The 25,031-nt window shown below is 45.7% G+C and overlaps 1 protein-coding gene across 3 annotated transcripts in view; it reads right to left on the bottom strand.

The window, feature by feature from the left end:
- Nucleotides 1–21,619, bottom strand: part of LOC143180493 (putative receptor-type tyrosine-protein phosphatase mosPTP-1) — a 336,896-nt gene extending 315,277 nt beyond the window's left edge. For all 3 annotated transcript variants that reach the window (XM_076380249.1, XM_076380251.1, XM_076380250.1), the window contains exon 1: nucleotides 21,409–21,619. In XM_076380249.1, coding sequence (XP_076236364.1) covers nucleotides 21,409–21,493 — 85 coding nt within the window. In that variant the 5' untranslated portion in view covers nucleotides 21,494–21,619. The remainder of the gene's footprint in view (nucleotides 1–21,408) is intronic.
- Between the last annotated feature and the right edge of the window lie 3,412 nt (nucleotides 21,620–25,031).

The raw sequence follows: 25,031 nt of genomic DNA, 5'->3' as shown, positions 1-25,031 counted from the left end.
CCTTACATTCTTTCGAGATGCTCATCTCCGACTAACAAACTTGTTGTTCAATCTCCTGCACAACGAGTTTAGATCGAAGCTAGCTGGCTGATCGCCGCTTTACATGGACAAAACGTACAGGTGCATGCGACAATCTCGCCATGACTTGCCCTACCATATCTCCGTCACTAATGATCAATTTACTTTGCCAGCTTTAGTCGAGACGAATTTGACTCGGGAAACTCGGGATGACAGGGAGGAGCCAGGGAAATTGAAATCGTTTAATCCGAAGTATATTCTCATCCTCTCCCCCTCCCCTCCTGCCGTCACGCGTCTTGTAACTATCTCCACTCGTTGCTTCAACTTTGAACCATCGAAGTTCGCCGTGCGCCTCCGCCGCGATCCAGGACACCCAGACATCCCCGAAGCTCCCGTAGAAAATTTTGCATTATACTTAACGAAACTTCCAACACTTTTATTAACGAAACGAGCGGTAACGCCGGACGGTAACTAATTAAGAATCGGCAAGATCGTTCTGATTAAAGGAACCGGGCTGAGCGGCGAGGCTCGTTTCTTGTTGCCCCCGGAAGGAAACCAGTCGCTTTCGTTGATGCAATTAAATCTTCCGTCGGATACGGAACGAGCGTCGGCAAAGCGGCGATTAAAATAAGGGTAGAATGGAAGGAAATCTTGCAACTTCTTACGGGGATGTAGAAATGGGTTTTGCGAGTGACAAGAAAGTCTCGACAGTGAAAAGTGCGAAAATCTACTTGTATTCTCTTTGAAAGTAGAGTATGAGAATTTTAATTATAATTAAAATGTAATTCCATAGCGTTACTTTCAAGTAACAGGTTAACAAGTAGTACTTCTAGGTGTCGAAGAAGAGACCTGTCGATAGCATCTATGATTATTAATAAATCACTAGACAGAGAAGATAGTATATTTCCTGCTGTGGTAATATTTAGAAAGAATTTGTCAGTAACCAAAGTATTTCAGTCGGTGGAATTCTACTACATAGAAAGGAACATTCGAGTGCAATAATCTATCTCTCGAGCGTCTACTACACTTCCTCATCCTCTCGCTTGATTGCGCAGCAGCTGTACCGGAAGCACACGCAGCAGCGAGTAGATCGACGGAATAGCAGCGAAAGACATTCCCCGAAAAATCGTGCCGCAGGTCGGAGAGGGATGGAAAACGGTCAATGGAAGCGAATTCCGCTGAGCAATATTGTTCCGGCCGTATCTTCCGTTTAAAGCGGATTTGCCGAGTGCGCGGGGGCGGTTGTTTATTTCGAGGAGCCAGGTTACGAGCGGCAATTAACGGAATGCTATGTAATACGAATGTAAACAGGCCAGCGTTTCGACTGCAGCGCCGTTCGAGATGTACACCGTGGCCGAGCGTTCGCTCTTCAATTTCGCATCGGTTCTCGCGAATACACGCTGCTCGACCGTCTATACACGGCCGTAAACGGCCACGCTTGCACGCCCCCGCGCGCACCGACGCTCCAAGCGCGATTTGTGTAGATTTTATGAGACAGCCGTGGAAACCTTCGCTGTCGGGGGCGCAGAGCAAACCGAGGTCCCTAGCCAGCTGGCCTCGCCTGCAAATCCCGTCGTATCGGGTGCGGGATTGATTTGACGAAATCAATTTGAACCCCTGAAGTCAGCCTCCACCCCCGCGCGCGTACAGTTGATTTACGCGAATCCTCCAGCTTCGATGCGCACCGTCTAAGACAAGGTGGAACGGTTACGACGCAGCCATCACGAGACGTCGTCGTGTTATGTCAACTTTCTTCGTTCCGCGTGGAATTGAATCGGGAATTCGGGATGCCAGCTATCGGAAATAAGATATCGATTAGCGTGGCGAAATGGGGAAATGGAGCTCGATCGATATTCGATATTTTCTCGTGTGATGCGCTACGGAAACTGTATCGCGCACCCTTCGAGTAAGGAACGTGCAATGATTGACGATGGTTAATGGCGAGAATCTGCGCGGCACGTCTGAAAATACTTCCCGAAGTCGAGTACTCGACGATTCTCGCGCAAAGTTGATATTGAATTTCGAAGATATTCGACACTCACGACGTAGAAGGTGTTTCAGGACCACTTACGTATTGGGAACGTTTATTGCTCACCGACTGTATAATTAGCGAATTTTGGTCCTACTCAGGGACACATGGTGAAGTATTAACAGGAATAGAGTTAATATGAACATTGGACCAACTCGATATTATACTGTAATTTCTGTTCTGTAATGGACCTAGCTTCGGTTAGAGAAAGTTTAAAATCGTAGGATCATCTGGGATACGGTGGATGTATGTAGAGCGTTCGAGGCGACGAAGATGAAAAATATTCTTTGAAAATAGTTGCGGAAATAGAGCGCGTGAAGTTGCGTGCGATCAGTGGATTGGAAAAGATGGACGCGTTCAGGCTGCCGTAAGTCAATTTCGCAACCATCAGCCGGAACCTGCAACAAATCGCTTCTATCGACAGAGCAGGTCGTTTCGGAAATGCCGAAGAGGATCGCCAGCAGCATACATGGCATGGAAAATCAATTGCTGACTTCCCGAACGTCCCAACCGTCTTCCCTCGCTGATCGGTCCCCATCCGATGCCACGACCCCTCCAAATAAACGCCCAACCACTCTTGACGGGCAAACCTCGTCCTATCTGTACGCGAAAACGATGCGCAAACGAAATAAATTATGCACCCTGACGGTTTGCGCTTCAACGCGACTATGAGATGAACGTTCGTGCGTTTACTCACGAATCCAGACGAGCTTTGTTCCCAAACTCTACTGCAGAAGCAGCACCTACCTGGGGAAGACTTAACATGATATCAAGAAGGTGTTTTAAATAATTAGTAGTTCGAAATAATGTGTTACGTAAGAAAATCTTAGATTTTTGAATATTTGAAAATTTGAATTTTTGAATATTTGAAAATTTGAAAATTTGAAAATTTGAAAATTTGAAAATTTGAAAATTTGAGTATTTGAATATTTGAATATTTGAAAATTTCTATCGAAGTGAATTTAATTGAAAGTTGTATCCAAAAATAGTATTCAACGAGAATTAAGAATAAGCTCACTGTCGCGTCAGTTTCGTAGTAGCTCTAGGAACTACTAGGTAGATACTTCTAAGAAATGTTAAAAAACATAAAAGAAACAAGGTAACCACGTACCCTCTCCTTTTCAAAGAAGAAACGCAACTTTAGCTCCCATAACCTGGTCAGAGTTGCCGTGAAGTCGAAATAGGAGTTCGAAATATGTAATTATGTTCAACTAGCGGCAGCAATGGAAAGCAGCCCCACAAATGGAAATACTCGTGGCAGTAACGCCGACCGCGAATGGATCAAAAGGAACATTCATGCGAACGCACCGCTAAGAAGTGTTTGTTCCGAGTTATTGTGCGAATGGACAGGATTAATCTCTTAATGCCTGGGAGGTAGGTCCATACACGTGGGTCGCAGTTACAGCTCCCCTTTGCTCGTCCTTGTTCAGCCGGATGGTTCCGTGACTCGACCTCGTCGCGTTATTACGTCGGGGGATATTAAATTATTGGCTGCCTCGTTCACCACTGGTAATATCAAATGCTCCTCGAATCGTATGAATATTAATGGCGGTGTTAAGCGACGACGCCAGGGGACTAAGCTGATCCGCAGGATTACGCGATACATCGCGCATACGCTCGAGAAGGGGACTCGCGTTTTTCCAATAGCTCGCGATAGCCCCTCTTTTCTTCTCTCTTTTCCATTCCCTCGCTTCTCCCCATTGGCGTTTTCACCCGGTAGTGCGGATAAAAATCCTGCGGATCCTAATAAAAAACGAAACGGGGCAAGCTCCGTAATAATCCATCGTCGAACGAAAAGGAAGAAAGAGCAATTGAGAAAGCAAGGGAGGGGAAATGAAAACGACCGTTTCATTTACTTAATGGACATTGAAAAACCGATTTCGCTGGAGCGACGTCGCGGCCAACGATGCTTCGCGCACTAATAAGGTTTCCTGTTTTTATTTCGTCATCCTTGTCACGGATTAATTTCAATCGAATTTATCGGAGTCGTTTCTAATTCCGTCACCAAGCTGGAAATAGGTTTTATCAGATAACCTGTACAGTCTCAGAAGCTATGTATCCGAGGAAATCACGAACTCGCGATCGATCATATATCATCGTTGATACTTTCTTCTTTCGCTGCAGTCTATTTTCGAGGAATCAAAGTCCGAACGTCTAATAGACTTCAGCGGAACTGCTATCACACGCGATAATAGGAACAAAGCCAGGAATGTTAGCTTATCCGACATTAGATCGCTAATTGTTGAGACGAAGCAGTTATTACCAAGTTTATTATAGGCTGCAACTTTTTGCGATGCCTACAGTGGATAGCGATTCAAGTCATGAATTCTGCCGTGTCGATCATTCGAAACCCTTAATTGTTAGGGGAGTTTGCAAGCCGAAGAATCGCTTTTCCTACTTGCAGAATGTTTCGAGCGAGTGTAAGAAGAATCTTCCCGCAAATCGCGTGATACTTTTCCTTCTACTCTGGTAGAACGCAATTCCGTGGTTTGTGAATTATTCAATAGAGCGAGATGGACCGAGAGCTAAGCCTATCTGCGAGGATTGCGAAATTTTTCGAATTTATGCTTCACGGATGAACGATTTCTTCGCTGTCTGCTGGTTATTAGACCCATTCGAGCTTCCACTTCGCCATGAGGAGGCGGCACCAACAATTTCGCCGCGAAGAGACGCATGGAGAGACGCTCGTGAACGCGTTTTTGCCGAGACTTATTCGGAAACGCTCTATCGTGGCCCTTGAGAAGTTCGAGGCGCGGCTTCGTGAATTTCGCGGAGCTCGAATAACGCGTTTTGATTGCCCATAAACTTCGGTGACCTTCTGCCACGCCTCCCACTTTCTCGTAAAAAATCTATTTCGACGAGAACACTGTCGACTCTCGTCAAAAACAACGAAGCAGTAAAACGTTGTATCAAGTATTTGCTTCGACCCTCGGGTCTCTAGCGCTGTTATTTACAAAAAACTAAAATCACCAACCGCGTTATTTTTTTGGAAGGTTGCACATTGGCCAGCATTTCTGTTGCACCGATGATTCTTACATTCTCTGGAATTTACATCGGCGGAAAAATTGAAAATGGTACAGTAAGCATGAATGACAAATATCGAGCGCCCTAGGCAAGTAATATTTGGGTGCATGAATTGACTACTTCATGGGGATTGGTTCTTTTCTCGGTTGAATTCATATACCAAAACAAATCATTCGTGTAATCGAATTATCCGTGAATTTCGCTGAACTATGATAAATATGTATGCGTTTACGAATTCATTCAATCATGCCTGTCGACCATTTTCGAGAGTTTTTTGTTGCGTAAAAATGCCTTCCGGCGATGATCGGTGTTACATTTCACGACCCAGTATGAATCGTGTTCGATCGGTTTCGGCGTTATATCCTAGCGCGATTATTTTTTTTCTATTTAATATCAGCTTCTAGCGGAGGCGTTAATTTTACCTATACCTACCATTCAGCTGATGGCGTAATAATCTGGCGCAGCGATTGACATAATATTGTAACTTAACGCGGTAGAAATAATATGGATTTGATGCACAGATAGATAATATTGGCGAAACTCGCGCTACCAGAACAGAAGCCTTATGAATTTTCTCTGGAAATGAAAACAAGCTCTTTGGTTTACTCTTTAGATCGAAGTAGATAAACGAAGATTACACTACTGCTTCACTCAGTAGATCCCACGTATAATTATCCATTCCACACATACGAAATTGATTGTTCACAAATTAACTCCGCGAAATGAATGATCGTTCCCCTCGTTCCCATGATTGTTCAAGGGGAACAAAGCGTTTGATGGAGGCTTCCATCGTTCTGTCGCCTCGCTGGCGGGAAGATCCGTCAATGAGACATCTCGAGCCTTTCATCGGTCGCTTTATACATCATTAAACAGTCCTCGTCTGGCCTAGAATTCTTCAACGCTCGCGAAGAATCTCGTGGTTTAGAGATGCAATTTAGGCTCGAGATTTCTTTCTGAGCCGTGGTTCTTCCCGAGACAGGAAGCAGCTCCCGCTTCGTCTTGTCTACGTGAAGTATTCCTTTCGTCGCCTATGCAAATTACCGCGAAGGAACAGATGGGGGAGGTGAGACGAGAATCGTTATTAAAGGGGCGGCAAAAGAAGCAGCACTCTAGAAACAGAGAAGAGAACGCCACAGAGTTATGGGCTATTTTCTGGCTCGCGGAGCAAACCTCTGCTATACAGCGCGCCAACCAACACGCGCGGGTTTTTCCTTAAACGACGCGAAATCGCGAGGCCACGCGATGCTGCCTGCGCGACAGCTTTATCGCGATTGTTCGGCTATGTACGACGACCCGTTTGATTAAAAAGAGATTCGTCCCGGTGAATCGTCGAACGCGAGCAGCAGCCAGCTTTGTGCGCCTCGTATTCGTCAGGATTACAGTCATATGCGGCGCGAGAACTTGGCAAACACGTCTGTCAAAACGCTTTTTTCCACTTTTATTGAACGTGCCTGGTCCTCGTTGCAATTGGCGGCCAGGCCGATGCACCTTTGGCTAACGCCCCCGCCCACGCACCCAAACTAGCGCGGCTAGCCTCAATCTCAGAGTGCTCACTCCCGCTGTCGATATCACCGAAACACTATGATTCCGCCGAGAAATGGCAAACCGCCGGTCTTGAAAATTTAACGGTCTCGTAAAACCCAGCCAGGCCCACGTTGCGTGGCGAGATTCACAGACGTCGTGGAACCAGCCGCGATTACGCGCGCAGCGTTACGTTATACCTGTGTTTAAGGAAATTTTATTGCCTCCCCGATCCCGTGGCCAGCATCGAACCAACACCCCGCCGAGTTCGTAAACTGCGCGCGATCTATTTACGAGAGATTTTAACTGGACGACTCACCGAGCTCGCCAACTATCTGTGCAACAATCGTTTTTAAAACGGAACTGTTCTGAACTTCTGGGAAATTTGTTTCGTTTTCGTTTAAGGGGTTATTAGTTATATCTGGATACCAGGGAAATGGGGATGATTCAGATAGGAGGATTGTTAGGGAGTCTCAGAATGTGCCGGGTATTATTAAGTAGTATTAAAGTTTGAAATAGAAGCTGCAGCAGCTGTAGCTTTGCATTGGAGGACGTATGATTTTCTTCTCGAGCTAATGGCATTAAATATCTGAATTCATACGTATATAGGGAGCTTGATAACTGAGAAATAAAGTGTGTATTAGATAGAAAATGTTTTCATAATCTTCTCCTATTAGCGTCTACTTAATTCATTTGTATATTTTGTTCTAAGTACGGAGTATTAGAGAATGGATATCAGAAGCGTAAAAATTATGACTGTACGTATACATAAAAGTATATTGTTCGTGTTATGTAGGTACAGTTTCAGATGCTTGAAGAGTACATAAGGTAAGCGGGTAAGTAGAACGTTCCAGTCTGACCACTGACCCTACCTACTGTAAAGTAGAAGCGTCTAAAAATGTACGTCTGGACATGTGTATGCGACTACAAGTTGATATCAGTTTCTCGGAAATGGAGCATGAGATTATGTAATTTTGAATACTTCAAATTTAAAAATTTGAAAATCTGAAAATTTAAAAATTTGAAAATTTGAAAATTTGAAACTTCAAAAATTCAAAAATTCAAAAATTCAAAAATACAAAAATTTGAAAATTTGAAAATTCAAAAATTCAAAAATTCACAAATACAAAAATTTGAAAATTTGAAAATTTGAATATTTAAAAATTTGAATATTTGAACATTTGAAAATTTGAAAACTTCTACATTTTTAAGATTTTACACTTTTCCTCATATTTTCGACTTACATACGTCTATATATAGGATCATTACCATTTCGTTTGTACCACGGATTCTCAAATACCTTGTACGTGTGTAATTACTTGAGCTGGTTCACGTTAATACTACTACAGTACCATGTTCACAAATTCCAGACCGATAATATCCAACTAGAAGAAAGAACATATTTATTTGCATTGCGATTCCCTTGTTCCCAGCACTTTGCGTTCATTCTGCGTTGACGTTTCCGCGAGTGGCGCGGTGAGACGCGATAGGTGTAAAAGATAAAGCCGCGAGCCGATAGGTAGCAAGAAAACTCTTGTCCATCCTGCGCAGTCACGTCACATCGCGTGCCACCCATATAATAGATCCATCGCGACCCAGCGGGAATGTATCTCGCGAAATTTTATTATGCGTCCCAGCTGGGTTCGCCAGCGTCTTCTCGTTCCTATCACGCGACGGTAAACAACGGAGAAAGCGGAGCGGCGGCGAGTTAACGTCGTAATAGAGAATAAAATTGAAGAAAGCGAATTACGAGCGGCTGAACGAGATCTCGAACGGACTTGGCGGAGTTATAATGCGCCCGAGCTTTTCCCACGCGAACGGAAAGTGGCCCGAGTGTCGGGAATGCGGATCGCGCTGCTACCAGAGACTTCAAACCAATTAGTGGTTACGCTTTTTCTTCCTGTCTCGACCGAGCTATCAGTTCATTCCCTCTTTCCTTTTTCTTCAGCAACAACATCCGATCTTTCGACAAACTGAACAGCACCGTGCATCCCTCTGACATGTCGTGAACGAACGAACTGAGAAATCCATGGAAATTGCCAGATTGACGTGGACAGTGGAGTCTGCTCAAAACGCAACCTAGAGAATGAACGAATGTCTAGATACTGACAGTGACGACAGACCACCTGAAACACTGTCTCTCGCGTAATTTTTTAAATCATCTGAAATTCTTGGGAACGATTGAAACTCTAAACTGAGAGTGGACCAATAGGTGATATCAAGATCGTGAATAATACTAGAGGTGGTAATTAGTTTATGTTCGAAGGTGTTCAATAAAAGTTATGTAATAAATTCGTTATATTTAAAGCTAATGAGTAATGAGAAAACTCTACACGAATTTTCTCGGTAAGGGATTAATTGCTGAGCGCGATTCATCGATATTAATTAGCAGTAACGAGCTTGATTACGAATCTTTGCGCACCATGGCTTGGGTAAATATTTTAGATTGCAACAAATAAAATAGTAATTCAATAAACTGTATCGACGATCACAGAAAAAATATAATATGTAGGTAGAAGTCACGAGAGAGGAGAGTGTATGTGCAATTTAAACGACAATCACAGTATCATGCTCGAATATATTCCATCGAGGAGAGACAGTAGATCGCCAGGTACACATTGTAGCAACGAACACAGCGCCGAGATAAATGAATCGTTGCCTATCGCGATTAATTGCGATTCTACAAATATTCCAAGGGAGACACATAAAAATTTAAAATCACATGTGCCAACAGAAATAATTAAATCAATTTAGAATGCTTCGTTAGTATTTAAACTTGTTTCGTGTTTTCTCGTCCATGCAAATTGTAACGCACATTAACACGCTTGGCTCGAATATCATTAGAACGAAAAACGACCTCCTGTCCCCTTTTTCCTCTTAACAGTCGATGGAACACACGAATCGTCCTTTTAGCGACGAATAAGAAACGATGCAATTAGCGTGGTTGTCAATCGAACGAAAGGATCGGCTTAAAATAACGCAAAAACTGTCTGATCTATCGACGAGATTTTAACTCGCGTAAAAATTGCTTGATAAGGAATAACTAATAGTATCTTCAGGACAGCTCTTTGATCATTACGGTCTTCGTCGATACGAGGAAAGCTTAACGTTCGTTACCAGGGAATACTGCTTTTGACGATTTTTTGCGGATAAAAAATAATTGGTATCTCTGATAAAACAATGCTATATTTTTTGAAAGCCTTCAAAAATTCCACAAAGAGTATTGAAAAAGTACGACAATGCAATCATGATTCGTTCAGCCAGTTTGCGTAACAAAAAATAGACGAAGAAGACTGACTATTAGATGTCACGGAGAATAAACTTTAAAGCAGTGGGGTTTCTCATTGTCCCCTTTTCCCAGAAGATTCAAATTTCAATTACCATTTCTAAGAGTCTTATTTGTTCTTTCAAAAACAGAGATCAATAAGAAAAATTGCGGACAATATGTCTGTAGGAGATTTTATATTATCGATTATAGGAACTAATTTCGTTTCTCCTATAGAGCCTTCCGAAAACTTGTAAGTAATCGCGGGCAGACTAGGAAAGAATGTTTGGAGCCGATATCGAGAGAATCGTTGAGGGAATTCAGGACGCAACAGAAGGTAAACGCTATTACATCGTAACCTTTATGCACAAAACGTTCCAGATAGCAAAGATTTCCCCGTGTACTTTGAAAGCTGCAGCGGCCGGCAATTTTCCAGAAAGGCTCGTAGCGCTCGGCTTTTCACGTTCGCCTTTCGATACCGCGTCTACGATAGGCGAAGTTTCTATTGTGGCCGCATAGTTTGTTTGGTGTCACAGATCCGGCAGCATGCGTTACAGGACCATTTCGAGGCATTATGATTGCGGGAAGCTTCCAGCGTTGTGTGCTCATACCGCCTGTGCACTTTGCATGAAAGATTAGACCGCAGGAGGAAGCGGAACCCTTCGAAACGGGGCGTTGGTTGCTCCAGAATTTTCGCTGAAGCCAGTCTGATGCGTACACTCTTCTGCTATTCCTGGTCGAGTTTAATTTGGGCAATATTTGATATTGCAAGCTGCTCTAATCTAATAGAGAAGTATTTCCGCGAATTAAAAATGATCACTGGTCACGAGTAGTAAGTACTTATGAACATGAATTGAAAAGGTTCCGAATTTCAATCAAAACGCAACTGTTGAATACTCGTCCCTCCGCCTAAATTTGAAAAACTGGGTCAAGAGTAGCGATTAATAGAGAATTTCGGAATCGTCGTTCTATTAACGAACTGCCATTAACAATAGTACGCTCCATTTCCTACTTAGTCACGAATAAGCAAATCGAAGTCGGTAAATCATTCGCAGTGAACAGAAATTTTACGACAGCGTTAAATGTACCAAAAGAGTTAAATCCTCTGAAATAGCTAGCTTGGGAATTCAATATCCAGAAAATTTGAGAAATTTTTGAGATAGAGAACGAGTAGTTCGAGATTACGATTGCCTATCCTATCGTGTTCTCGGCGAACCCGAGTAGGTGCACGGCTTAAGCCAACTTTTCTGGTCGAACAATTCGAACTCGGATATCCTATTACGAAAATGTATTTCGTTTCACGAGCAATCTCTAATGGCGCCAACTGGACTGCTCGTCGATCCAACCCCAAATTCCTCGAAAATGTTTTTGTTCCCTCTGGAGAAACGCCTGAAGAGATCGGTCGATCTTCGAATTTATTCCACCTGCACAGATACCGAGAGGCCAGTGGTAGCTCTTTGATCGAGATTTTCATACAATCGCGCGAGAGCAGCCCGACACTGTTTCTGTACCGAGAAGCCACATATCCAGGGCTACTGCAATTACAGCTCTTAAAGGGAAACGCGATGAAACACGGCATTTCGCGCTATAAATAATACAGCTGCTATCGTCGTTCTTCATCAGAAGTGCGCAGTGCTTTCGCGTTACGGTGTATCCTGCAATGGCCCTTGTGATAATTACAGAGTTATAAGCTGTTCCATCGGGAGTACGGGCTAAAACGGATGACGCCAGGTAATATATGAAAGGGGAGCCAGCTCGTAAAGATTTTCCTAACGAGAAAATCCTTGTTACATAACGAAGGTAACGTTTCAATGAACTTTAACAATCAACGATTAATTCGCGGAGAACTAGAGGAAAAGAGGGGTTGGAAGAGAGAGTGGAAACGTCGTACGTGTAAATCAGACAGGACGCGACCCAATTCCAAGCTCCAGAAATGATTTGTGCGCTTCGAGCTCGTCGCTGCGAATAAAATGTTACAGAAACACGACTGTCAGCAACGGAATGTACATCAATTTCCAGCCCCGTTCCCTCCCCTGCTCGTGTTTCAGCGAACCGCGGGACCGAGGCACACGTAAATCGCGGCGAAAACGTTTAAACGAATAACGAGCGAATATAACGAAGGCACGGCTTTCCGAGAATTGCGAAAAAATCGAGGAATAACCACAAGTGTCTGTCTCTAGCTCGTTAACGACTATTACGATATTGAGAGCATCCGATAGAATTTACGCCGATCGAAAATCTCGTGTTTATTAAATCGGGTGAGCGAGGAGAAGAGAAGCTTTAATACGATATTTTCCTTTCTCTGGGAGTTGAATATTTAACAAGTAACTAAAGCTGGTAATGGGTTCAATCGACGCAGGGATTAAAGAGTGTTTCAGCTGTCGTGCAAGTGTCGTACCGCGAAGAGACGGTGTTAGTTAGCAGCTCGATGTAATTTGTAGGTGCAGAGGGCTCGAACAGGTATAGTTTCGCCGTGTAGCCGCGTGCCTCATCGGTGTTAATAGGAATTCGACAAGTGCGGACCCGCCGTGCTGAATGTAAATTAGTCAGGTCTCTCGCAGACGTTTGTAAACGGTGCAAATCATCGGCAGGGACGGTCGCCAAGAAAGTTCTTGGCAAACACGATAAGGAAGGTAACGTGGACCGCGCGGAATGATATGGGGATGAGCACAAATACGACAAGCGTTCGACAAACCAGCGATTGATTCGTCCAATCGACCGGATTGAATACGCGCGCGCCTCGCTGCCGAAACTTTTCTCGGTCGACGAATTTGCCAAGACTTCGCAACTTCGTTACGCGACTTTTCTACCCTTTTTCATTTCTCGAATTAATATCGCTCCGAGACAAGCCAGAAACAGTTGGAAAATCGCTTGAATTTTCCGCTGCTCCCAGTCGACGAGTTTCAGGGTATTGAGGAAATACGATTCGTGTTGTTTGAAAGGTACCGCTGCAATAACCAAGATTCCATTCAGTCGAATTAAAAAATAAACGGGCTCGATCGGGAACGATATCGCGTTCTGTCGATACCAACGACGCCTTGTAAAACGATGCAGGGGAATTGGCGTCCTAGTGATCAAATGATCACAATGGGATCACAATAGGGACATGACCGAAGACCGATACTGCGCATCGACTTGATTTCCCTGTGTGCAAACGGGGCCGTGCAGACTCTAAAAGTGCATTCGGAGGCTGCACGCGTTTGTGTAAACGCAAACAGACCGAGAGCACGTAAAATCGAGCTCACGCGCGTTCTGTAAAAAAAAACCGCGGTCTCGCTGCGAATCAATATATGTACGTCGATGGGATGACCACAAATCGATACTTTACTGTCACGAAGCTCGACATATTTCGACCATTACCAACTCATTTCCAGCATTCTCCCCAGCCTGCCTCTGTTTTTCCCTCCTCGCGTATTTTCGCTTTTCAACTTTTCCCGTCCACAGTCGCTCCAGCTCCGCAGTCAGCCTCCATTTCTATCCTCCTCCATCTCGCTCCGACGAGTTCTCCGCTTCCGTTCCTGTTCCCTTTGCAACCACCCTACCACGCTTTCTGTCTTCGTCCCCTCAGTCGGCCTCCTCTTCTCGCACTTTACCCTACATACGCGGCCACGTCTAATCGCCCTCAAGAAATTCAATTTCGACGATACTGATGACTGGCCTAACTCTCCCGCCATCCCTCCCTTTGCAGACGCACCGGCATTCGGCCCAGAAGCTCAACCCACCCTCTCCTTTCTATACTTACGAGCCTTCCTCTCGCTCGCCCTTAGAGAAGCCCGAGAGATCCGCAGGATCGATGCACCCTGCGTTCCAAGAGGCCACCATCGCCTCCCACGCGGCCTAGAGACTCGTGCAACTTCGATCTGGATTCTTTTCCCGTGATCGAGCTTGAGTTATGGCCATGTGATATATAGTTTCGAAAGGTTTTGCCGGCTCGCGACGGCGCTCGCGACGGCGCTCGCTCCTGATACGCCATTACGTTGGACAAATGTTTGACGAGCGACGTTTTGAGTAATCTCTTCTGCACAGTGACGGCGACGCGAGTTGGAGAATGAAATTCTGGCGAGTGGAATAATAGATTCTTTGATCCACTTACTGCACCGTGGGCAAAGGATGCCTTTCTTTGAGCAGCTACTATGTACGTGCAGCCACTTCCAGCTGGGAACTATGTCGCGGCGTGTATTTATGCAACGTTGACTTCAATTTCTCCCGGAGAGATGTACAAAATGAAATTTCTTATTGAATACCGAGCACGCGATCTCGAATCCTACCTTTATTTCCGCGAATGTCACGAGACCCTGCCTGACAACTCCTATCGTCGAGGCTGATTCGCGACAATGCAACTTCGTCAGCCCGAAGTTAATGCCAGTTTGTAGGTCAGCCGGACAGGCCTCAATTAGAATAACAGTTGATTTAGCTGGATCTGGTACGAAGTCTACTGCTACGTTTGCGCCAAGTCGGATCCGTCTTATTGTTAGGCGAGATTAAACTGCCGCCGTTCTGATGCGGGGATTGTCAATAACTACGTTCGACGGGGCATGAAACGCGATGATCACTCCTGTCCGCGATGAATAGGTTCGTAACGATACACACGTCGAAATCTCGGAATCTTTCAGCCTCCTACACGTACCGAGCTGTTTCGCCGCCGTTTACTCGGTAAGTACACTTACTAGTGTTAGGTACTTGCCAAGACCTGTTAGCTCGCGTTAGGCTCAGTAGGCGTGTGCGTATATGCGGAGAGGGTATTAGCGCGAGTATCGGGTAGGCACGTACGTAATTACGGCTTCGTTGCTCGTTTCAGTTGCTGCTGGCTGCGAGCAACCGTGGTTATCAAACGATGATTCCTAACACTTTCGATTCTGGTGTACGTTCTTGCAAGACGCTAACAAAGTATGAAAGAGAAGAGTCGGAAAAGAAATACTAAATTCAGAATAATTTGAAGAATTCTCAATCTCTGGAATATCTTCAAATACAAAAGATCGCAGCGAGGCATCCTGTGTTGCTCATATTTCTAAAACACTGAGTTCAAAGGTTAAGATGTAAAGCCTTTAAACAAATGCATACGCTCTCCTCGATTTTACTACAGCGACCCGAGCACGCCTAGCACTAAATCCTAGTACCGTAGTTTCTCATAGTCAGACTATCATAGCTGTTTACATACACGTGTACACATACATGTATCCCATGTTAAGTCGTTATCATTAAGTACACACGCGTACGAAATCGTGGCTAAGCACGAATGTATCCACCGCAACACACACAGAGCCAGACGCGCGCAGGTCCCACGTACATGTACCCGCGTCCTCTGCACGCCTACATACGGGGATTGTTACACATCTGCACGCGTTTATACGCGCATACCTTAGGTCTAATTCAGAGGGCGCGTACCCGCTATCTCCGGAATGCGACCTTTCTTCCTGCACGGTTCATTTACCCCATTCGTACGTACCGAATCGCGAGGTCGTTACATTCAACGGGATATTCACTGGTAAGTGTTCATTAAACCAGGCGTTCCGTCGGTGCGAGTGTTAATAATAGGTGAAAGACATATGCAAGGCCCTCGTGTGAAGCGTCAGTTTGAGAGGGGCGCGAGAAGGGTGCAAGGAGGTCACAAAGGGTCCACCTGCTGGCGTTCCACTTTTCGGAGGGCATACATTCCCGCTGCAGACCTCGCGATCGGGTCCGCGAATAAAGTACGCGTCACGGTTTCCCGACGTTCAACAATTGATCGGTATCCAGTCGTCGTCAGAGTCGAGCCACTTGAGCCAGTTCTGCGACGAGAAAAAATCCCGTGGAAATGTACATGTCGACTACCCTCCTTGATGCATCAGTCCGTTGCCCCTGCTAGTCTCGTTTTCGTGAATCAGCCGCAGCGTATTCGACGCTGTTCCAGATATTCGGTGAATTCGCCCGCCTCCCTTAATTGAAACGCTTTCGGACGAGATTCGAATATTCAGGCCTCTCTTGGGGGGGCTTGCAATCGACGGATGGCTCGTAAAAAAGAAGTAGGTGACGAATAATTACGATGACATTTAGAAGCACGTTAACGAGGTGTCTTTCGACCAGAACATATATTTCTATGCGCGCGGATCATTGCGATAATTAACACGCGAGCATTCCGGCAGCGGCGACGAGTTCCGCCATTCAACGGGGTATTCTCCTCTTTCGTGTCGCTAAATGCATGCCTGGCGCTTCGACAATTTCCGCGATAAAGACGTGCCCGCGTATTAATGCCACGCCACGCGAGCCTTTTCACCCTTAAGTCAACGATTATAGCGAAGCGGCGAAGAGAAACGGGAGTAGAGAGGAGAGAGAAGAGTCATGAGGCTAACAGAGCGGTACACGCTCATAGCCAAGGAAGGGGAAACAAACGACAAATGAAATACCATAACGAGCAATTTTTCTTCAGGGATATCTCAGAATGTCTTTGTCAAAGCGTCGAAAGCTCATGCTTTCAGAAAGTAACCTATCCTCATTTCTCGCAGATTCGCTATAATCTTAGAGCACTTTAGACTGTTTTTATCGAGCCACCGCGTAGAATACGAATCTTGTCTGGATTTTAAAATAATCGTCGCGTTCAGCAGTTTCTGCTCGGCTAAGAGTCACTATCAAGTTCGTTTATTATTGTATGCCTGTCACCACAGTTGAGTTCTTTCATAGGAGCATCAGCGAGTGGTCACAGCGACGAGGTAATTGTGATGCAAAAACAAAGTAGAGAGTGAACGCGCTCATCGATTGGGAACGAGTTTGGCTGGATATGAACGGCCACATTCCACTAGCATAAAACAGGATTACTCAAGCAGCGATCTTTGTAGAACGGAAGAGGTTTATCATGGGTACTTCCATTTCGTTGGTTAGGGAAAGGCGAAGATTCTTGGAGAGAGTGAAATATTCATTCAAGGTTCGTGAATTTAATGAAATATTTTTAGGAAGGTTTGTCATAACGAAAATGGGTCATGATTGGCAGTAAAATATCTCTGTAATATTTGAAGTATATTTGTGGAACGGCAGGAGCTATTTGTAAATACTTCCATTTTATTAAATAATGAGAAGGAAAGGTTCTTAGTGAGAGTAAAATATCAATTGATAGTTCGTTGTATTAGTACAATGTTTCTAGAATATCTCTCGTAATAATAATGAAAACTGATTGACAATAAAGTGTCTTTGTAATATTCGTAATATATCGATCTGTATCATATTGTATGCGAAACAGTTTCCTAATCTTGAGATAGTATCCTTCCCCATTCAGCTCAACGACATAATCAATAATGATTAGCATCCCTCCTAAGAGGAACAAGATACCGTGAGCAGAATATAATAACCAATATCGGGATCTATGAATTTCGCGTTAATCTGCGATAAATCAAAGGGCGCTGTTGATATTCACACTCTGAAATTCTTAAGTAGTACTACTTCTGGGAAAGAATAACTCGCCGTCGGCGATACGAGCTGCCGTCTACTGAAACACGGAGTGGAAAATGAGACTGGTTTCAGTCGTGAAGGATAACATTTATTATGAAAAATTTAATGCACAAGGTATCTCAAAAAATGTGACGTAAATTTATTTGGAACGCTTAGTTGGAAGACTATAATTCTGCAGTTATTGAAAATAAAGTAGAAGAGGAAATTTATCATCAAATCTACCTCTGGATTCTACAATGGATTCTACTGGGTTCTATACTATGTACTGTAGAACATCCTAACATGACTTTAGAAGTATTGTCTGTATACGTACGCTTACAACTTCCAGTTTCCTTTATGCATCCGAATAAGTTTAGAGAACAAAATGGACCTATGTGCAGCTCTTCGAATGACGCTCACATCGATTGTCGGATTTAACAGTATACTCTATCCGTTCCTCGAGCGCATTTTCTATTCCAGGCCGCAATCTCCTCGCGACGTAGACGTATTTACAGCACGTGAACACATTTTTTCAGAGTTAGACGAAATCAGAGTCTCGAGAAAAGCAACATTCTTTCTGCCAAATGCGACGGCAGAATGAATAGAAAATAGATGAACCAATATCAATGATCGTTTTCTAAAATTTCTAGCTCAACTGTCAGCATTGAATAGTTTAAATATCAAGCGTCTGCCCATGAATGAAATTAAAGATACGGTATAACGTAATTGAATGAACCTATTGACAGTTAAATTCGTTAAAATTCGAGAGATAGAACGCAGTAATTTACGCAGAGAATAATCGGCGAAATTCGCGGATAAATGTTGGGTGACGCACGAACCGCATGCTACGAATAAATCGAATGCGATCGAAGAATCGTTGCATGACATTCGGTGAGCTGTACTCGCGGGCAGCGATGCACGGTCGCGCATCGATGCAGTAATGATTCCGTAGATTTGCGAATGTTACACCATCGACAGTTTCGATCGTCGATTGGTCACGGCTTATCTGTACAAACAGTTTCAGCGAGGCGCGTAAAAAATTCCTGCATTTTAATAACTCGATTTACCTGGCCGAATCGAGCTGTTCGCCGGAAGATTAATACGTTAGAGAAGGAACGCACGGCAGTTATCGATTTGGCTCGGTTCTGCGCAACTTCTTCACCGAACTTCGCTTTCCCGCCTTGCCCTGCCTTTACTATTCATACTTTTATTATCGTGTAGAAAATGCGACGACCACAGCCTAAACTCTGTGCAGCTCCCTTCCCGTGCAAATTGAAAATTCTTTATTCATGAAAAAAATGGGGAGGATTCGCGACGCGCAAGAGAAGGAGGGAGCAGCCATTTGGTACGGCACCTTCCGAAGTGGATACTGAAGGGTTTAATAAAAGAGCTATGTCAAGTATTCTCGAATTAATACTGGCCTTTAGCCGCAACAAACACTCACCCTTAAATCCTCCTTCGATTGAAATCCCGACTGGGTATCTTTCGGCGTGGATGAGATTTATGATAATAGGTGCAACGACGAAAACACTCTTCGACTTGGTTGGTCGTAAAAGAGCAACGGGCGCACCACTGGTATTACGTGCATTAATTGTAGATTCTGTATACATTACTTCCGCGTCCCTCGCTTAAATAAAATTTAATACGCGCGAACGGCCAACGCTCCCGATGCTAATTTATGTTAATTTAATTTCCCGCCCTATGAATCCTGGCTTAATTGTATTTTAATCGAAACATACTTTTAAATCTTCCGCCTGCGGACTTACTAACTAGGAACCCGGACGACGTTTATGCACTACGCGCGAAATGGAAATTCCATCGACTTATTATAAAACGATGTCAAAGTTTCCCCTTTGTGGAGACCCTGCCATTCTCACAGCAGTTTATTTTCTTTCGTCCATGCTCCATACTGTGCAGGAAACTTTCTCTTGAATAATCCTTTAACGCTCTACAATTTCCAATGATCGCGGTTAAACATAATCACCTGTCCTATTGTTATCGCTCCAATTTCGAGTGCAGCTGAATAGCGATTACTAAATCATTAACAATGAGCCCATGCATCAGCCAAATATATATAGGATACGTTCATAATAGTGCGTTTAAGAGCAATTAAAGATGAATCAACCCATCGATATTTTAAAGGATGATGAATTCGATGAAACTCCACTTATCACCCCTTTCTTGAATTACTGAAATTCGTTCGTTTCGACCATAGATTCGCATCCCGACAATGATACACGCTGATACTAGGCCAATGTTGCGGGGTATCGTCCCCAGCGCCGGCAACAGGCATTTAGAAGCATACGAAACGCGGTTCACCGCGGTCACTAATTAATTTCGAGCGGTAAGCTGGCGATTAACTCGGTGGTAATATGATCTCGTAGGCCACGCACCGCAAACGCTTACGGATTGACAAATATGCGCAATCAGGTGAGCCTGACGGGCTCGCGAAAAGTTAAGCGGTAGTTTGCCGCGCTAAAAGCTGCTCTCCCGCCAGGGGTACAACCATGCAGCTAGGGCCGGCCGCGATAATAGATTATCGTGTCAGAGATTCGACGAGCCCACCCTTCGACTCCCTCTTTGCCAACAATTTCAATAGTTTCGTAACGGCGACGCGACGCAAACTTCATTACCGCTCGCTAATTCGGGGAACGTCCCTCTCTAGACACTGGACATCCGGCCGCGTGACCTAACCCAGACCAACACTGCTCGTCCTTATCATCCAATCGAGTTGTCCACCTCGACTATTCCGTGACTCTCGGTGCCGTTTGTGACCAATCAAAGTTTCGCCATATCGTATTCTACGCAATGTTATACCGCGACGTTCGAGGCTTTGATGTATTTTTGCTTTATCCCGAGCAATGGAATGGTTCTCCGCGGAGAATACCGTAGCGCGAGGTAAATTAGAAATAAAGACGGTTCAATTTATCGGAGCTCGAATCGCTGTTAGGAATTCCCCGGGCTCCGCAACTCGTGCCATTATCTTTCGAAAATTGCGCGAAATATCGCGCGACGAAAATAACTCTGAATACCGTGGAACGGTCGTTCTCGAGCACGTTTTCACGTTTCGACAAAAGGCGGCTTTTATTTACGTTCAGTTACCCTCCCTTATTTACAGCGGCGCCAGCGCTAACAGTGAATTATACGCGCAATACGATGCCCTCCCCTCTTCCTTTCTCTCTTTCGCGGGCGTGAAGAATGCGCCCGGAAGTGATCGATAAAAAAAAAAATGTTACGTGCTCGATTTAACCGCGACCGTGTATGTACACATCAACGAAGTCATTGACTGGAGTACAGCCTTTGTACGACGCACACCAATGAAAAGGTTAAAGTAATTCCGCGTCCCGTTTCATGCGACGTTTCCCCTTGTTTATGTACTCGTATGCTAGCGTCTGCTTTTCAGAACGGGCCGCTGCGTTACCGTGAAAAATTCCGCGAGAACGCCAGGGCATGCTTTTCAATTATCGGTAAAGCTTCGTCGAACCAGCTCGTGCTTTCGAGCGCCAATATTACACTCATAATATCGCAATAATCGTCTCGGAAAATGACTGGCGTTCAAGTCGTTTTACTCTCGGTCATCGTCACGCTGCGTTCACTCCGTCCATAATAGTTATTAAATAAACTGCCCGTGTAACGATGAAAAGAAATTTCAACGATACTGGAATAACTTCGTATTCAAATTCAAATTGAAAGCACGCCGAGCGTGACGGGAAGCTAATTCGTAACAAGTAATTAAAAACCCAGGCAATCTGTCACGAAAACTTCGTTCAACCGTGAATATTACGTCTTTCCACGCGCTAAAGCGTTCAACGATGTTTAACATGAGTTGATAACAAGCAAAAAGAAAGTAACCTTCGGCAAACATACCACAATGTGTCGAGAATGTTGCTCAGGATAACGAGGAATTATCGCTCAGCAAATCCTCTTAAGCCACGTTTACATTAGACAACTTTCGGTCAGTCGACCAAAAATGGCCGAATAGATTACATCCACTCTAACGATCAGAAATCGTGTCAACTTGGTTGAACTTGATTTTACATAGACAATTTCGACCAACTTCAAATTAATCAACTCGGTTGCCCGACTAGAGTTTGTCTAATATAAACGTAGGTTTAAATCAGTAAGGAAAAAAGGTAGCATTGAAAACACTCACCGAAAAATCCACCGGCGGCAGCTAGCTTGAAGACGACCCACAGCAGATACGCGTAGATGACTCGTCCCCGCAGCCACCAATCCATGATGTCTACGACCTTCGTCCGCCCCGATGCGGACAGCCCGTCGTTGACCCTAATCTAATTCGATCAGCGTTGATACTGGATACCGCACTGTCTCGACGCGTTCACGTGTCCGTCCCTTTTCCCCGTGGAGAACACCCTCTCTGAGCCCTTCGCGCGTCGATTCGTCCGAGGGTGGTCATCGAAATCGCGACGATCGTCACCTAGTCGTACAGCTCACTCCCGGCGATCCATCTCAGCGCCGGTCATCGCGGTCGAAACGGAAACGAATCGCCGACGCGACGAGAATCGACGGCGGTTTGAACGTGACACGATGTCGAGGGCCGATACACGACGTATACAGGAAGTTTTGTTACACTTACGGTTAAACGTGTAACGACGGCTATGGGGCACGAAACCGCGCGCACACGCAATCCCCGACAAAATACGTGCTTCCGGCGAACTCGGGGGCGCGATTGCGGAGCACCGATACCAACGAAGGGAAGCTCGAGTTTCACCCTCTCCTAATGACACTCGCAACCGGCGAACGCGCACCTCTGTTGTCGCCTGAATCGCGTCAGGTCAAATACTGACGATCCGCTCTCGCTCCTGCCTTCTCCTACCCCTCCCTCCCGCCCCGTCCCCCTTCCTCCCACCCACCCCCGCGCGCGCTACCCTCTGTTTTTCTCTCCCTCGGTCTGTGTTTTGGGTCTCGCGTCTTACGGTCACTCGCGCCCACGTTTACACCGATCGCTGCTCCTCGTCCACTGTCCTACTGCCAGAGTCCTTCGCGTCTCGTCGATAAGTCACACCGTGGCAGGGAATTATCGGCTCCTTCGCAGGAAATGAGGTTCACCCTGCTATTTCTCGAGCTACCGACGCGGCCCGAGCGATGCATGGTTGGCGTGCACCGGTCACCGGTTGGCTTGCCCCCACGAGCAATTAATCAAGCTTTTAAGCAGTACTTTAGGCTGTCGATCCAGCAGAGGAAGCCTCCTCGCTGGGTGATTCTTTCTAGTGTCTCTTTGATACTTGATCGAAGGGAATTAGCAAGTTTGGTTTGAGTTGAATTGGTTCCAGGAGTAGGTCCATTTAATTGTCACACTTTCGTTTAGATATTAATACGAAGACATTGAAACGACGAAGATGTGGAGTCACACGTATACACACAACATGCAAAGCGTTTAATGATTATGAGTAGACACCGAAAGATTGTTGTAAAGGGGTATACGATTTTCACGCGTTAAACGTCGAACGAAACATCCATCAGTCGCCTCGGTTGTCCCTCCTTCAGCCGAAGCAACGAGCCGAGAGTGAATTTCGCAGACGGTCCAGGACACAGCGGAACAAAGCAAGAAAGGATGCGCTCGCTTGACTGTTCGCCGACATTTCACGCCATCCTTCTCTCGGAACTAGAAAAGGTTCTTCGCGAGCCTCGGAGCTGCTACACGTTACGGCACCTCGAGACGCCTCACTCCCAGGAAAAAGTTTGTACATCGACCGCCGTGGAAGAAGTTTCCCCTCGAAGTGCTTTTTCGTGGTCCGACTTTCCGTTCCGCTTCAAAGATGGAACATAATCAAAATTCTTACGCCTTGAAGGGTTCGCCGAAATGCCCCGCTGTCTCTCCTATCCCTCGAAAAGGAACAGGATCGCTGGATCGGGTTCTCGAGAAGAAGATCTTCACCACGACTCTCTCCCTTCTTCTACAAGAGATCCTCCATCTCCGTTGGGCCTGTACGGAGCTGAAGGTCGATCCTTCGCGGCACCTGTTCCAGACGAGTCCTGGGCCACTGAACGGCAGCAGGTTCCTGCGCTCACTCGTACTGCTGGAGCCGCAACACGTCCGTCTTGTAAACACTGTAACGAAACGGAGAGACTAGTAGCCGAACGCGCCAAGAGGAAGGTGGGTTCCGCGGAGGTTCGCCAACGAGCCGCGAGGAGAGGATAAGGGAGACTCGCGACGCGAAGGAGGAAGGGACAAGGCAACTCGCGAGTGGAATCAGGAGGAGAGGAGAGGGCGAAGTCAGAGAGCCGGTCGTCGAACCGGTTTCCTCGCGAGAGATCGCAACGGGCCAATTGGAAATACCACTGACAATGAGTCCACTGCTCGGTCGGCCTCTTTACGATCTCTCGGCGTTCACCTGACGATCGACGCTCCGTACGCCGTACCTCTAGATCCGGATAAACCTCGATCGCCTCTGGATCCAGTTCCACCGTCTCGCTAACCGGCTGATCGGAAATTTTATCATCGTCTACTCGCCTGTTGGCGCACATAATCGCTCGCCGCCAATGCTCAAGGTCACGAGCGGAGAAAACGTGGCTACGAGCCGTCCAACTCTTCGCTCTGTCGTATCCTGCCACGGAAATGTCGCTCGCCACGAGTCGAACGGAGCCAACGATCGGGAGATAACGGTCGGACGGCGTCCCGATGGAAATTGATAAAGAGGTAACGACCAGGAGGGCGAAGATCGAGAGCGATACCAGGCCTTGGAGCGATTTAATAACTTCTCTCGCAGGTCGTACCGGAGGCGCTTTCAAATTTTTACGAGGTCACGAAAATTACCTTTTAATCGGCAGGATCCGACGAAACGAGCAAAAGGGAATCGGTACAACGATTAACGTGGATTCGCGTCCGATCGACAGCCAAACGGGGATGCGTTTTTTACCAGGTTCGCGGAAGAGACGCGCGTGTCGTTTACATTTTTCCCGGGAGGAATCGAATTCGAACGATCGTACCGCAACTGCCGACCGAGCTGTCCAATTTTCGATTTCAAATGACACGGGAGCTGCATAAATTTCCCATTTTTTTCGATCCCCCTTGTATTCGTCTCGTTGACCACACTCGTCGCGAAATACTGCACCGCGGCACGGTCGCGAATAACGACTACTGCATAAGCATGGTGCATATCATTGACGTCCCAATAGCAAGTATTTCCTGCTGCTCATTAAACACGACCCATACTGTAATTAATAACTCGCATCGTCCCCGGGGGAAGTCATGAAAGAAACGGTCATTTCTCTTCGTCCCTTCGGTCCCTCCATTCGCGACGCGAGGATTTGTACGCCAACGAGATCGGTCAATTAGATTGGCGAAGATTTACGTTAAGTAGCACGACTCGTTGCGCATTATACGGGTCAGTTACGGCTCGGGCGAGCGTTTGTCGCGGCGCGCGAAAATCGTCGAATAGAGTCCAACCGATGGAGAACGCTGGAGGCGCGAGTCGCGTCTCCCCCGCAACAGTTTCGAGCGATTAAACCGAGTGACAGTCGGTGAAACGTTCGAATCATTAATTTAGCGAGTGAAAGGTCGAACAATGCGGCCGGGACGCTCGCACTTTCAGCAGGCAGAAAATTACGCTGGAGAAAATGAGCGGTACTTTCCAATGGAGCGTATCAAAAAAAAAGGATAGAGACAGAGAACGTGGGAGAGGGGAGTGAAATAGAAAAGAGCCCGTTTCGTTCGCCATTGTGAGGCTCTCTTGCCTCTACCCCGTTCTCTGTTCCTCCGCGATCAAACGACAAAACATATTGAAAAATGGGACGAGAATTCCATTGGAATGG

This window comes from Calliopsis andreniformis, chromosome 6 (genome assembly GCF_051401765.1).
Source record: "Calliopsis andreniformis isolate RMS-2024a chromosome 6, iyCalAndr_principal, whole genome shotgun sequence".
Lineage (NCBI taxonomy): Eukaryota > Metazoa > Arthropoda > Insecta > Hymenoptera > Andrenidae > Calliopsis > Calliopsis andreniformis.
This window is presented reverse-complemented; position numbering and strand designations above follow the sequence as displayed.